At 40.5% G+C, this 14,598-nt stretch overlaps 1 protein-coding gene across 1 annotated transcript in view; it reads right to left on the bottom strand.

The window, feature by feature from the left end:
* The window catches only part of Bank1 (B cell scaffold protein with ankyrin repeats 1), a 218,011-nt gene that overhangs the window by 15,451 nt on the left and 187,962 nt on the right, over positions 1 to 14,598 (bottom strand). Inside the window, exons 11-12 of the mRNA XM_075981274.1 lie at positions 14,315 to 14,383; positions 919 to 1,118 (exon numbers count right to left, since the gene is read on the bottom strand). Of these exons, the coding sequence (XP_075837389.1) occupies positions 919 to 1,118; positions 14,315 to 14,383 (269 nt within the window). The remainder of the gene's footprint in view (positions 1 to 918; positions 1,119 to 14,314; positions 14,384 to 14,598) is intronic.

Genomic DNA, 14,598 nt, shown 5'->3' with positions numbered 1-14,598 from the left:
ACAGGTGTGGAACTCCACCCTCCACTTCCTTTAGCATTTGTTTGGAAAAAAACAATTGCCTTTGATTAGTATTGTGAAACCTGGACCATTTCTGCCACCGACTGGCAACCGAATCTGCCCTTGTAGGTGGGTGGTTTCTGACAAGCTCTGATCTCAGACATGTTTGGAAAGTCCTCTCGCCTACGCTGCTTTGGCCAATATGCCATATTGTTTGAAACTTCATCCGAGTGACTCATTTTTCTATTGTTAAAAGCTACATTGTCTTTTAAAATAAAAAATGATCTCTTTGGTAGAGGTAGAATATTCAGCTAATATTAGCTCCCTGTGTTTTGTCCAAACTTGGCTTATTATATGTGTTTAATCAAGCAGCTACATAAAAACTGTGTTCTGAGGCAAGAAGGCTTCTTGCCGCAGAAAGGAGAGAATCCTAAAATATTTTGGGAGTGTGAACCTATGAGATAAGTAGACTATGGAGCAGATACTTTTTACTGAGTACAGTCAAGGCGGCATAGGTGACATATTTTATAAGGAAAAAGAAGCTAAAATTAATCACACTTAGGACTAAATGCTTGCTGTGTTGTCAGCTATTTCTTGTCCCGTTAAGTCTGGTCTATGCTATATGTGTTAGCATGCTGAGCAGTTGCTACTGTGAGACTGCTTCGTCTTCATTTCAGCAAGAATAGAAAACAAATGTCCTTTGCACCCAGGGCAGGGACTATAAGCAGTTTTGATGTATGGATTCCAAGACCGAGTTCACATAAATGAATTTATCTACAAGCATTTAGTTGATTGTTGCAAACATCTTTAGTGTCTAGTTAAGAACAGAAGAATGGTTGTCTATATGTCTTGTGAAGACTAAACATTTAAAGAATCTAGGGAGATCCATAGGGGAAGGAATGTTCTGGAAGATCATATTACCTGTTGCATGATTTCCAGACCACTCTTTCCCATCTGCCAACGTTTAAATTTCTCTAGAGCTTCATCTACAGACATTTTCCCATTCTTGACTTTCTCCTGCAGGAGGATGAGTTCCTCCTGCCCAAGGATCAGTTCTTCCTGCCCAGTGGTCAGATAACCCTTTGTACTGGAGAAGGTTGGACCTTCCATCCGAGCTTTGTCTACAATACAAGAAGAGAGTGTTTTAATAGGAAATTAATGTTTGAAACACTGAAACAAAGTCATTCTACAGAAGAACTCGTTGGATTTTCTTGCTCTTAGCCATATATTCAGAGTTGAAGAATGAACTAGCATAAAATTTTTGTTTCACTCTTTTTGAGAGAAGTTGTCACTTTGTAACCCAAGATGACCATATACTTGATATCCTCCTGCCTCAGCCTCCAGAGTACTGAGATCTCAGGCTTGTGGCCTGAAGATTGTGACCGCAGAAAGCGTCTTTTAATGTAATTTCCTTTTAAGGATGGTGGTCCATAGCCTCTAACTTAAAGGGAAAAAGAATCATTTTATCATGTGAAACGTTAGGGCCAAGTAAAAATGATGTACTATTTGTAGGGAGTACCACCTCCCCCATTTTTGATGAGAAGTAAAATGAGATCATGTGGATGGGGACTCGACAGCACCTAGAGGAGTGCAGGGTCTGCCTCCTCTTTCCAAAGGGAACACTCGCACTTTGAGGTAAGCGACTGTCAGAGAGCCATGAAAGTCATCCATTAAGAAGCTTTGGAAAACTAAGACAGCAAAATGGAATGAGAGCAGGAGGAGCCAGCACCTGTAACCCAGCCTGCCTAGTAGGGAAGGGAAACCCTCTTCAGAGGAAAGCAGGGGTGGAGGGGTCTCAGTAAAGCTCATCAGCACAGACACTGCCAACTCAGCTCCTGGAAAGTTTCACTATTCATCAGCACGAAGATCATTTAGTAACCTAGAGCCTGCACGGTGGTTTTTCACTGGAGGAAGAACTCCTACATCCTCACTGGTCTCCAGAGCCCACCCTTCTATGGCATGACATCATCCTGTGAAGGCAGCGATTGCCTGAATTATACTGACCTCTATATGCAAAGACCTGTGCGTATTCCAATATCTGGTACTTCACAGATACCCTACCATACTAGCAATGGGGACTGTTGCCTCATAGACCCAAGGGACCTAGTAGAACATAGGTGACTCTAGACCACAAGCTCCTGTAGTCTTTAGGAGACAAAATACATGACAATAGCTACAAGGTGTGTGGGGAGATAGGAAGGGATAAATAAAGAGCTAAAAGACCAATGCAAATGGAAATTGCGAAATGTCTAATATAAATTATAGATAAAACACTACAGCTTGGGAAGTCCAGGCTTGTCCATGCATTGGGAGAAAGATTGTTATAAAATATTCATACAAAATCTGAAAAATCTTCAGGTTCAATAGTCATCAAAATACAAGGACATCTTTCACACGTTTAGAGGAAAACTCTAAAATTAATATGAAAGCAGACCCCAAAGTACAAATGGAACTGGAGGGTATTATGTTAAATGAACTAAGACACAGCATGAAAAAGACCTGCAAGTTTCCTCCCATCTGAGACTGCTGCAAATACCAGGTGAAAGATATAATTCACAGAGCTTCCTGCTGGGAAGTAGAGGAGAGGAGGAACATGTGGAAGTTGAGGAAGGGGCACACAGCTAGAGAGAAGTAACACATCCTAGTGTTCTTCAGAACAGCGAGGGGGTGAATATAGTATACAATAACCCACTGTGCACCTTATGAGCCGCGGAAAGAGAGGAGGCCGGAGCTTCTACACACAAAGCAATACTAATGAAACAGAAACATTAGTTCCTGATTTGACAGTACACACATCGTTCCAGAATTACTCTAATTATTTTAAGTATCCATGGAGAAATAACTGCTAGCTTCCCTGCCTTGGTCATAACACACTATACATAAGTATTTCTCCGACAGTCTCCCACAAATTTCTGAAAGTAACAATACAGTCAATTATAATAAGAAGATTAGGTGGACGAATGACTTGAGGGCCTGCTGCTTATAAATGTTATTAATATTAAACACTTTTTGAGAAAATGTTTCTATCTCTAATTTTGAGAAAAGTGATCTCAGTAAAAGATGTAAATGTCATAAGAGACTTAGGGTCATTTAAAACCTTATCCCTAGAAGATGGAAGTAAACACATACTCTCCTTGTAATGAAATGCTTTCTTTTTCAAAAGAAAATCATTTTGGAAGTTGCCATGTATTCTTTGTGTAGCACAGATTAGAGGCCCCCATGTTCTGTGTGGGTGCCAATGGAACACTGGAGGCTGGCATGAGAACAGGGAGGCTGGAGTGGGGAGCCTACTGGCGGGATACAGGGAAATTCATTTACCCACTGTGGTATCCAAAGACATGAATAAACCCACACGTCTCTGGGGGAGGCTCTGGTCTTTGCAGACCATCTCAATTCCTGTTACCAAGTGGCAACATATTTGTGCCACCTGCCTGGGCTCGGGACTCATGCGAGATTGCAACTTCTCTTTTATGTACTGCCATCAAGTCCAGCATGCTCATTGCAATGTCTCAGGAGAAGCACATTCTTAACCAGCTGTCACTTCTCAATATGCCCAGGGCAGGAGGATAGAAAAACATCCTGTCCAGCTAGTGTTTGGTTACCTAGCCCTGGGGCAGGGGGCACTAATCCTTAAGAATCCTTCAAAAAAAAAAGGAAGAAACTGGATCATCAAACATAGCATCAAAGATTTGGGAGACGGGGGGAGTGGTGCTCCTGTCTAGCAGTGGGGTCAATGATGGAATTGAAAAAGATTTTTTCTTTCTGGAAGAAAGACATTTTAAGCTCTAGGCAGTGCTTTTAATTTCCTGAAGGGTGCTCAGGCCTAGACTGTGTGGACTGACCGCTAACGCCCATTTCAGACTTGGGAGAGTCTCTCCCAGCGAGTCCAGGACTAGGAACTAGGAGTCTGCTGTATGGTTTCCTTGCATCTAAATCGTCTCCATGGCCAGTCATTCTGGTTGCCTGGAGGGACTTTCTTCCCTTTTCAGAAGTTTATTGCCCCAGAACTAACAAGATGTCAACAGATTCTACACTCTAAATCCCCCTGCAGGGATGACAGAACCCAGAATCCCAGGAGAAATGGAGAGCGTCAGCCAGTCAGCAGGTTAGCTGGTTGAGCAGCAAGAAGCACAAAGAGCTGGTGAGATCTTGCTTTTCCTACCCCTCACCATGTATAGGCTTCCATACAAATTCAGCTCCTGAGATGCGGGGGCCTGTGGCATCTACGCGCCATCCTGCCAGAGCAGGAGGACAGCATCATTATTAAAAGCGATACCAATTAACCATCACCACACTTCTGCCATCCTTTTGCCCAAGCCAGAATCCATTTTTATCTCAAGAAACCCCTGCAGCTACGTTTTCCGTGTTCGCAGAAGGTATCTCCAGTAAACCATTCCTAGGAAAGTGTCAATCAATCTTGCTCCACATACCGGTTCCACTGAATTAAAATACTGCATCTGGGGGTGTTGAGATGGCTCGTTAGGTAACGGTACTTACCACCAAGTCTAGAAACACGAATCTGACCCTTGAGACCCATGTAAGGTAAAAGAACAGAAGGGACTCCAGAATATTGTTCTGTAACCACACCCATACTGTGACCCCCTCACCCCTCCACATACAATTTAATAAAGAACTGAATCCTTTTAACAATATTCGTTTCAATGGCCCCATCTCATTTCAAATTCTTATCTTTTAAATTGTAAATAAGATGACCTCAGTGCAGAAGGAAATATGTTTTGGTCCTTTGCAATCCCATAAATAAAACAAAAAAATCAAAAAAAAAGTTTCCAATTTCAAGTCCTAAAAGTGAGACAAAAAAAAAAAGCTTGTGGACAAACTAATTTTCAACAAACCTGCTTTTCCCTCTCATATGAAATATAATAAAGCACCTGGCTTGGTCAATTATTATTAAGCATGACAAGCTCCAAAGAAAAATGATCTGGAGACTTTACTACCTTCTCGTTCAAGGCAGGCTCGTTATTCTAAAAGTAGGACCCGCAAACCTTGGCAATGCTGATAGGCTCTTTTATGGCATCAAGGTTAGCATTTAATGCAGGTTGTAAGGGCAGGTGTTTCTTCCATCCAAATTTTCTGTTTCTGTTTACTTTTATAAGACTTAGTGTGATCTTTACATCACTTCCATCAAAAAGCTTTTGTCATCCTGCTAGCTGCATGTTTGAAACCATTGTTGGTCACTTACTGTAAAAGCCTCACACAGGCGAATGGTTTGGTTCCCTTTAATTTCTCTTTTTAGTATTTTTTCATTTGTCTTGAATAATGTCTACAAAAACAAGTAACCTATTATACTCAATCTTTTTGAATCTGTAGAACAGGTCAGAAAGTGTTGCACTGAATTCCTGGTAGGGAGTGACTGATTAGAATGCTTCTTACTAAAACTTGGAAAAAGAAAGGGCTTAATTAGGCCTTGCTGTTAGATAACAAGACCAATATTGAATATGAAACATATATTTGATAAATATCATGTCATTACAAAGAACATACTAAAAATGAGGACAGTCCCACGCAAGGGCTTATGCTATAGTGACAAGGACATACATGATAAAAACATACACACAGAAGAAAAGCAAGTATCACAGGAAAAATTCACACTGTTCAAAATAGACCTGGATGGAGGTGGGGGTTCCTTGGACTTCCCACAGGATAGGGAACCCTGATTGCTTTTCGGGCTGGGGGGGGACTTAATTGGGGGAGGGGGAGGGAAATGGGAGGCGGTGGCGGGGAAGAGACAGAAATCTTTAATAAATGAATAAATTTAAATAAATAAATAAATAAATAAATAAATAAACTAAAAGAAAAAAATGATTATTGGGAAGAGAGTATTTTCTTTTGATATACAGTTTTCTGTAATGATATTATATTGATTGTATAGTAAGGAAAATAGGCTTTCCCAATGGAGCACATACTATCCTGGTCCCTGAGGGGTATGCACTGCAGGTACCTCACACTGTAGAAACCATTCTGGTCCATCTTTACCTGTTCAATTTCCCCTTCCCCTTTTCCAACTGTCTTTCTCTCTTCCATTTCTCTCTCCTCCTCCCTCTTCCTTTCTTCCTTATGTATGTGCATGTGCGTGTGTACCTACACATACGCATGGAGGTCAGAGGTTAAGGTCAGATCTCTTCAATTGCTTCTCCACCTTAATTTTTGAAGCAGTGTCTCTCACTGAGTCTAATCCACAATTTTCCATTTTGGATTAGATTGCCTGGTCAGCAGGCTCCAGCAATGTGCCTGTCTCTGTGCCCCTAGCATTGCCATCGCAGATAAGCTTCTCTACCCAGCTTTTTACACGGTGCCAGGCATCCAAACGCAGGTCCATGCGTGTACCAGAAGCATGTTTCCTACTGAGTGATCTCCACAGCCCTTTCTTCTCTTCTCATGGTAAAAAGACTGAGACATGGTGCATACTACATTTTCACAGCAAATTAATTTGTAACATTGCAAAGAACCCCTTGGTAATAATGACTTAGCCAATGGCCAGATTACAGTCTGGCTGTTTCTATTAATGAGCTTGAGAACTGGTAGGCACCTAAACCAAGTTCCACAAGATAAGCTGAGAAATACTTGGACTGTAGATTTATTTATAAACTCTAAACAAAGCATTCACATCTCCTTAACTTGAGGGATGCCTATGTATTTTTTATCACTTCATTTTGTTTTTTTTTTAAGTCAAGTTTTCTCCTGTCACTTAAAGGATACCACAGTACTAAGAACAGAGATGATTATCAAACAATAGTAGACTCCTCAGCAATAGTTACTGTGCACGTCCTGGCGCTGCATTCTGGTGTGTTTTTTCTTCTTCACCACCCACAACACCTTTCCTTAAAGTTTTAGAATTACTCTCATTGTGTCTTCTCCCTAGATGTTACTAACTTATTTTGTCTTTATCTTAGTCTGATCGTAATCCCCGAATCTGTTGTTGTTGCTTTTTATTTAATTTACATACGAGTTCTTTATCTTCTGACACTCCCCGCCTTCTCTTCTTGCCTCCTCCAAGTTGTCTTCGGGTGTCTATTACTAAACAAATTGGATACTTAAGTTTTAAATTAAAATATGGGTTTTATTGAATTGAATTTCCACTTATTTAAGTTTGGGGTTCTTATCTCTCCCTCCTGATACTGTTTTGTGAGACATGGTAGCACAGGCTAGACCGTGATGATGCTGTTTGGGTTGACCTTGGCCTCCTCCACCTGCTTTGCTTATCCGTTTGCCAGGATTGCAGGTATATAAAAACCTGTCTGCCAAACTCATTGCTCACCAAGACACTTAGTGTGTTTAACTGACCTTTGGATTTGTTTCTTGTGTTCAGATCTAAGGCTGGAGAGGATTTTGATAGAGGCAACACACAAATAAGGTCCTTAGGTGCACAGCTTTTCCACATAGAAAGGGGACATGATTTACTGGGAATAAATTCCTGCCTGTGCACAAACAACCAACTCACAGATAAACCTCTTTCTCACGCCTTCTCGTTGTCTGCTGTCTACTAGAGGGTGCTTCATGCACACGCAGCCACAAAAGCTGAAGAGGAGAATAGTATTTTAACGTCAGCCCTTGAAGAGAGTGACATCTGGGTTTCAGGGTGAGGGGGGATTGAACAGCTTCCCTCCCTCTTTCATGGGAAAATGGCTGCCTTGCTTCACAGACTTCAGGGGTGTATTGTTGACACTGATTATTTTTTATCAATTATCTTCCAAAATTTGGCACTAGCCCTAGATTCTTCGGAACAATTTTTCGTTTCTGTCTTCATTATTATTAGGGATTCTGTATTTCTCAGGTTTTGCAATGCACACTGCTAGCAGAGTCCATTTTAGGCAAGAACTCAGAAACTGAACAAAAATTTTTCAGGTGTAACTATAACAATGAAAAAAATGCCCTTTTGTGAGCAATATGACAAATGAAAATATAAGTTATATTGGAAAAGGCAGCTGAAGCCATTATTCTTTTATGGAGTACAAATGACCACATGTTGACAGTTTTCCCTTTTTTCTATTTAATATATCCAGGCAAGAACAGCCTGACGGAAACACCACGGGGCTCAGCGGTCTCTTTTCCCCACATAAGAGTAATCCCTTCCATGCTTTCCCAGGTCTCCTGCTTAAAGACAATTTTATTATTTAACATTAATCAAACTGCCCAGCACTGTGCACTCTGAGAACACATAAAAATATGTGCCCTGACTGAATCTTTTCCATGGGCATTCAAACCCCACCAAAAGTCAGGCCTGCAACAATGCTGTAGTTTGGCTGAGACCGTGCCAGGAGTTCCAAAGCTATAAGCCCATAGAAGGCAAGCACAAAGTCACTAAGCAATGTCTTAGTGATTTATTATTAAATACACTGAAATAATTCTCATTATCATGAAGACTCTTTCAGATTGAATTATGACTTTAAAGAAATGTATATCAAACATAAAAAAATCTACATGGAAAGAATTACAATGTGAAAGTTGTATGTGGCAAATATATATGTAATTTTATATTTATATACTGGATATGAATAAAGTTTAGGCAATCAAAAATTGGAAGTTCTCATGCTCATCTAAATCTGTGTGTGTGTGTGTGTGGGGGGTTCTGCCCTAAACATTTGATTAGGACGGGCATACGCTTACCAACATGCCCCTGTAAATTATGGTTTATCCTGACGTACAGCACCAGGACATCCTTCATGTGGTCCAGTAATTAACTGAGAGATACACAGATTATGGGAGAGAGTCATGATCAGGGAGGCTCTTTGTTAATATTTCAGCTCATTGGTTGCTGTGTTTCTTACTTGCAGTAAAACAATAGTGGAGACAGAAAATGGAGTTCGTCTTGGCATGGAAAGAAAAGTGCAACAGAAACAAGTCTAGGAAACAGACAATCTGCGAGCTGAGAATATTATTTAATTTTGTGTCCATATCCTTGAAGTAGTTGCCTCTCGATCATAGACCATTTGCCTGATACCTACAAGCTCATTTAATAGGAATGTTTGTTGTTTGGCTTACACCCAAGGGACACAGAAATGCTAGTGAGATTCTCACAAATGAATCGGTCCTTGCTGAGTGTGGTTAGCATAACTCTGACTTCAGAACCTCTGCAGGCCCCAAGTATGCCAACAAGACCTATTCCTCTGGTTTGTAGCCACGATGAACACGCCTTTGGCTGCTCCTGGGGCTCAGGGAAGAAATGGAGTGGACCGGAAGCACTTTCTATCTGTGGCATCATTCTTTGGCATTTTTGGATTTTGAAACCAAATTGGGAAAATTGACTTTAGAACTGCTTTTTGATGAAAACTTTTACCTGTGACTTCCTAGTCCTTAGTGCTTTCCCTTCATATTTTCTCAAGATGTAAAATAGGAGTCCAGGAATTCCTTTGAGTTCCCACAGAAATGGTGCCAATTAATTCTGTTTTCTTTTTCTTTTTTTCTTTTTTCTGCTCCTCAGGAGACTTCCTGGCAACCCCTTGGCAATCTTCACCTTAGAGATTCTGGAATGCTTTTGCTTTCCGTGGGGGAAATAGTGGGCTCTTCTGTGTTCTTTTCCCTTCCAGTACACAGTAGAAGAAATACATTATTTAACCCTTTCTTAGGGAGCCTTCTGGGTCCCCTAGAAAATCTTAACTCATGAACAAATTCACAACCCTCTCTCCTTTATCCTCCACAGACATCATCATTGGAGAAGCATCTACTGTTTTTCTATGACCTGATGAGATCCCAGGACAGCTGAAGGATGCTCTGAGAACGGTAAGATGCAGTTTTTTTCCATAATGCCAAAACAGCGTCAAGAAGAATGGCTGGATGGTTTGAATGTGAAATGTTCCTCACGGGATCACACATTGCATGCTTGCTCCTCTGGTGTTGGTGCTGTTTTAGGGGTGGGATTTCAATTTTACAAAGTACAGGAAATCTGGAAGGAGCAGGGCATTCTCTATGCTTCCTGGCAGCCATGACATGAACTGCTCTGCTCTCCCAATCATTCCTATATGAAGGAGGGAGACCTCTGAAACCATGGACTGGATAAATCTGCCTCCCAGCTTGGTTGCTCAGACATTTTGTTACATTAAAGAAAATTCTTAATAATATAAATGCCTTCTAATTACCCAGGATGTTTATGATGATCCTAATTATATTTTTGATCATGCTGAAAACGGATTTTCCTGGAGGTTACAGTCATCAGATTTTGAAAAAAAAATACAAAACGAAAACTTCTTAAGATCTGATGTTCTTTTACTTTTAGAAGTAGCACAATATTTTGTTCTATTCTGGTAAATTCTTGATGTCTAAGAGTAAAGGAATATCCTACTGTGACTAATTTAAAATTCTACAAATAAGTTGGATCCAACAATCAAAACGAAAAAAAATCAAATAACATATGACTTTTTTTTTTAGTATCTGAGACTCCAGAGATGCCTTTAAAAAGTTTAATAAAAATTCACTTTTTTGAAGCAAAAGTCATATATGACCAAGTGTATAAAATAATAAACCACCGCATTATCAATAAGGTTCATTGTAAAACGTCTTTCCTTCCTCCATTCTCTCTAGCCTTTTATCCCAGCATGGAAACTGTTTCTTTGTATACAGCATGGAACATAAATCAGTCCTTCTAGGTTCAAGGGAAACCCTCAGCTCTTCTTAAACTGCCTTCTGTGGGATAGACAGATGGCCAACTGACGGACAGATAGCCAACTGCTAAGAACAGGTGCTCCCCAGGTCTCTACCATCTTTTTTCTCCTGTGAAAGGAGAATCCTGACATTTCCAGATCTCACCTCCAATGCTAACAGAACTGAATTATAACTATGATATTTGAATAATTTATAATAAGAAATACTTAGGAATTTTTTCTCCGAAAGAGCTCAAAATGCCTACCTCCCCTCTTTATTATTTATAAAACTTTGAGTTATGTGTGGGAGTCCAGATGGGAGTAATCAGTTTTGTTTAAATCTTTAAGAACTCTTGGGCTCCTAAGTGTACTAAGACCTCTCCTGGAGTTTTACATTTATTCCCTGAGAGACATAAAGGCAAGGCAAAGGGACAACAGACTTTCAAAGGTCCATGATCCATCCTTACATTAGCTACCTTTTAGTGACTGTGACAGACAGAAACAAATGGCAAGACACAAGGTTTATTTTCTGCTCGAGGTTGAGGAGGCATGGTCTATCATGGGAGGAAAGGCATGGTGGCTGAAGCATGGCTCAAGGCCATGGGGACACACGTATGTCATGATTTATTACAATAAATTCAGAAAACTGGGAAGTAGAGAAAGCTTAGCCTGGAAGTAGGGTTGTGTCCAATCATCAAAGGCTATACCAACTTCCCTACCTCCATCAGCCAGGTTTTACAAGCTTTTCAAGTTTCTACAGTTTCCTCCAACAGCACAATCAATTAGGGACATGCGGGGAAACATTCTATACTTACATGGTAACATTTGGCCCTAATTCCCCACTGGCTGGTAGCTATTGATGAACACAAATTGCAATCAATCCAACTTCAAAAGCTGCATCAGTATGGATACCGTTCACAATTACAAAGTCTCTTCTGAGACTCAAGGCAAACTCACAGATGTGAGCCTTTGTAAATGTCAAAGAGCAAGCTGGATACCTCCAACAGACAATGGCACTTGATTCCAAAAGGGAAGAGAGGGAGGGCAGTAGGGAAGTCGTGAGCAAAGCAATACTGAAACCCAGTAGGGCAAACCTCAAACCTTACAGCTTCACATGGAGCTGCTGAGAGACCCACTCCTACCGATCAGCTGCTTTCAGCACACATGGGCTCTTATGTGACCTGGGTCCTCTTAGTGGATGCAGGCTCTTTTGGAAGACATTCCACACTCCTTATTTCTCCAGCACCCTTGGGTCTGCATTCCAACTTAGATTTCACACATAGCTTTGTGTAGCTACATATAGCTTTCTTAGGGGTTCTACTATGGAGGTACTCGATCTCTGTTCCACAGTATGTGACCTCAGGGCCATTCTGGAACCTTAGCACAGACTTGTATAACTCTGACTCTTGCTTTCTACTGCCTGTCACACCATCAGCTCTAGGCAAAATTCAGCAAAAATAATGCTGAATTTTGCTGTTAGGTCAAGATGAATGCTGGCCCACTTACATCATGGCTGTGGTTGCTAAGTGCTTGTGTGACTTCATTTCCTTAGGAAGATATTTTCAAGGGAACCCATTTAAAGGTATGAGATTCTATTCAGGATCTCAACTCCCCTTTTCAGGAGCTCTCTGTTAAAATGACTGTTTCAGTCTTATACTTGGAGGCCTTTGTTGCGTAGGGTCTTGCCACCAAGGCATCACTTCTATTGTTCCAGTACAATGTGTACATCTCTCCTCTTCAACTGTGCCCGTCATTTCCCCAAGCCTTTCTGTTCTGTTACTGTAAACCCAGCTAAAGACACTGAGTAAATATGCATCAACCTACATGATGTTTGCCTCGAAATTTCCTCCACCAACCATAGTTCATTACTTTTGAATTCAGGTTCACCTACATTTTCAGGATATGGGTAGCTGCTTTGCCAGAATGCTTCATGAATCAAATATCCTCTAGTTCAATCACTTGCCTCTGCTTCAAACCTCACCAGCCTGGCCTTTTCTGTCTGTATTTCTATCAACTTTATGGTCTCTGTACTCCCACCAGGAAGTCTCATTAATCTCCCTGGATAGCACTCCAGGGCTTCTCTGGCTTGCAGCCCTAAACTCCTCCACATTTTTCCTAGTTCCAAAGGCTTATGAAGTATATGGTCAGGTTTACTAGAGGCACACGACTTTCACTACCAACTTTCCTTATTAATTATTTTTCTTGTTGAAAATGCCCAACAGAAGTAAGTGCAGGGAGAACAGGCTTATTGTTTGCTCATAGTTTCCCCATGGTGGGAAAAGCATGGATGGGTGCCGAGGCAGATGAGTTTGTGATTACAGGGCTTTGCAGTATAGTTCGCCACATCTCAGAATACCAAGAGGTATAGAGAGAGTTTGTGCCAAAGGTTGGGCTGGTTATGAACCTCAAAGCCCACCCATATGATCTCTCTTCACTAGCCACGTGTCCCACTCTCTGTTGCCTCCACATAGCAGCTGGACACAAGTGTTGAAGCCCAGGAACCTGTGCGGAACATTTTACATCTAAACCACGGCATGACTAAATTATTAAATTCATGCTTAAAAAATTGGAGAATTGCCCTTTAAAGAGTGGTATTTTGCATATAAATGTACAAGCAGTATGTCTAACTAGTTCATAGAAGAGTAGAGGTTCACCTTCCTCATGTATTCTGTTCAAGCACCATGCATCCTAATAGAACAATCTAAGTACAACTTAGCTGCCATGAGAAATGCCACTTGAAGTGATGAGCGATAGTCATTAATCTAAGAATACAGCTCTGTTATGGGACCACTCACAGCATCCTAAGAGCAGGTCCACTGAGGGTCTATGCTGAATACTGTTCAGTGAGTGTTAAAAGTTGGTACGTCCTGACTTTTGCCCCTTCAATGGCACAAAAAGAGAGGCAGCCTATGGGGGCTGCAGTGAAGCGATTTTATGGTTCTATTTCAATGTCTCTTTCTCAATAATTACCTGTTACCAGTCTCAAGGTGACATAATTTGGGACTGAAGTTATGTCAAAGGTACCACTGCATATGCGCACAGATTACCAAAGCCAGCTACCTAAGTCCGGTGTCAACTGACTTTTATGTCAGTTTTCTTTATTTGAACATTTATTCATTCTCGATTAATGAAAAATAATTGTAATCAATAGTCTGCTAGCATCTATCCTTGAGAAAGACCAATATCCCAGTGAATACTAGAAGCAAAAATGTTCCACCTGTTCAAACCATGTGTGTGACTATAGTAGTCTTTAGCTCTACTCTGCGTGATAAATTATTGTTCACAATGTGTTGAATCAAACACTCAAGACAAGACTATATTGGGGAAATGGTTTGATTTTTGCTCGACATTCATAGCCCATTGATCCAATTCTACTTGGGTAAAAATACCCAAGCTATTCTACTGGAGGCACCACTTTACATATCCGTAAAAGGAGGGGCTCTGATGCACAGTATGAAATTTGTCTTACTTCTCCTTCCTGGTGCACTGATAGCATCACCACAGGCAATACGACGAGGGATATTTTTTGCTTTTGCTAATTAAATTGATTACATTGCATTGATTTCATTATGGCAGGGCTGTCTTACAATAAGATACAAACTTCAAAGCAAAATCAATCAAACTCAGTTGTTGATATATGACTTGTGAGACTTTATGCATATTCCCAAGATGCCTTCAAATCTTATTTAGATTATTAAATAGATTGAATTTAACAACAATACCTGGCTTCTTGGGGAGACTGTAGAACTTATCATCATCAGATTGTCTTCTGGCTGCCTTTTGTTGGAACACTATAAAAATAAATACATAAAATTTATTAGACAAAGGCTTTAGGAATATGAAATACACCATGAAAGCAGAATGCAATGTATCATTTTCCTTAGTAACAATATCTGAATTTTATTCATTTCTGAGTATAAGGATTATTAAAATTGTAATCTCCTCATCTGCACAGTTAATCAGTAATTTCGGGAAGCTTTTTCTTCAGACAAAGTCCTGTGACACT

This window comes from Microtus pennsylvanicus, chromosome 7 (assembly GCF_037038515.1).
Source record: "Microtus pennsylvanicus isolate mMicPen1 chromosome 7, mMicPen1.hap1, whole genome shotgun sequence".
Taxonomy (NCBI): Eukaryota; Metazoa; Chordata; class Mammalia; order Rodentia; family Cricetidae; genus Microtus; species Microtus pennsylvanicus.
Note: the sequence above shows the minus strand (reverse complement) of the source record. Positions and strands in the feature narration are given on the sequence as shown.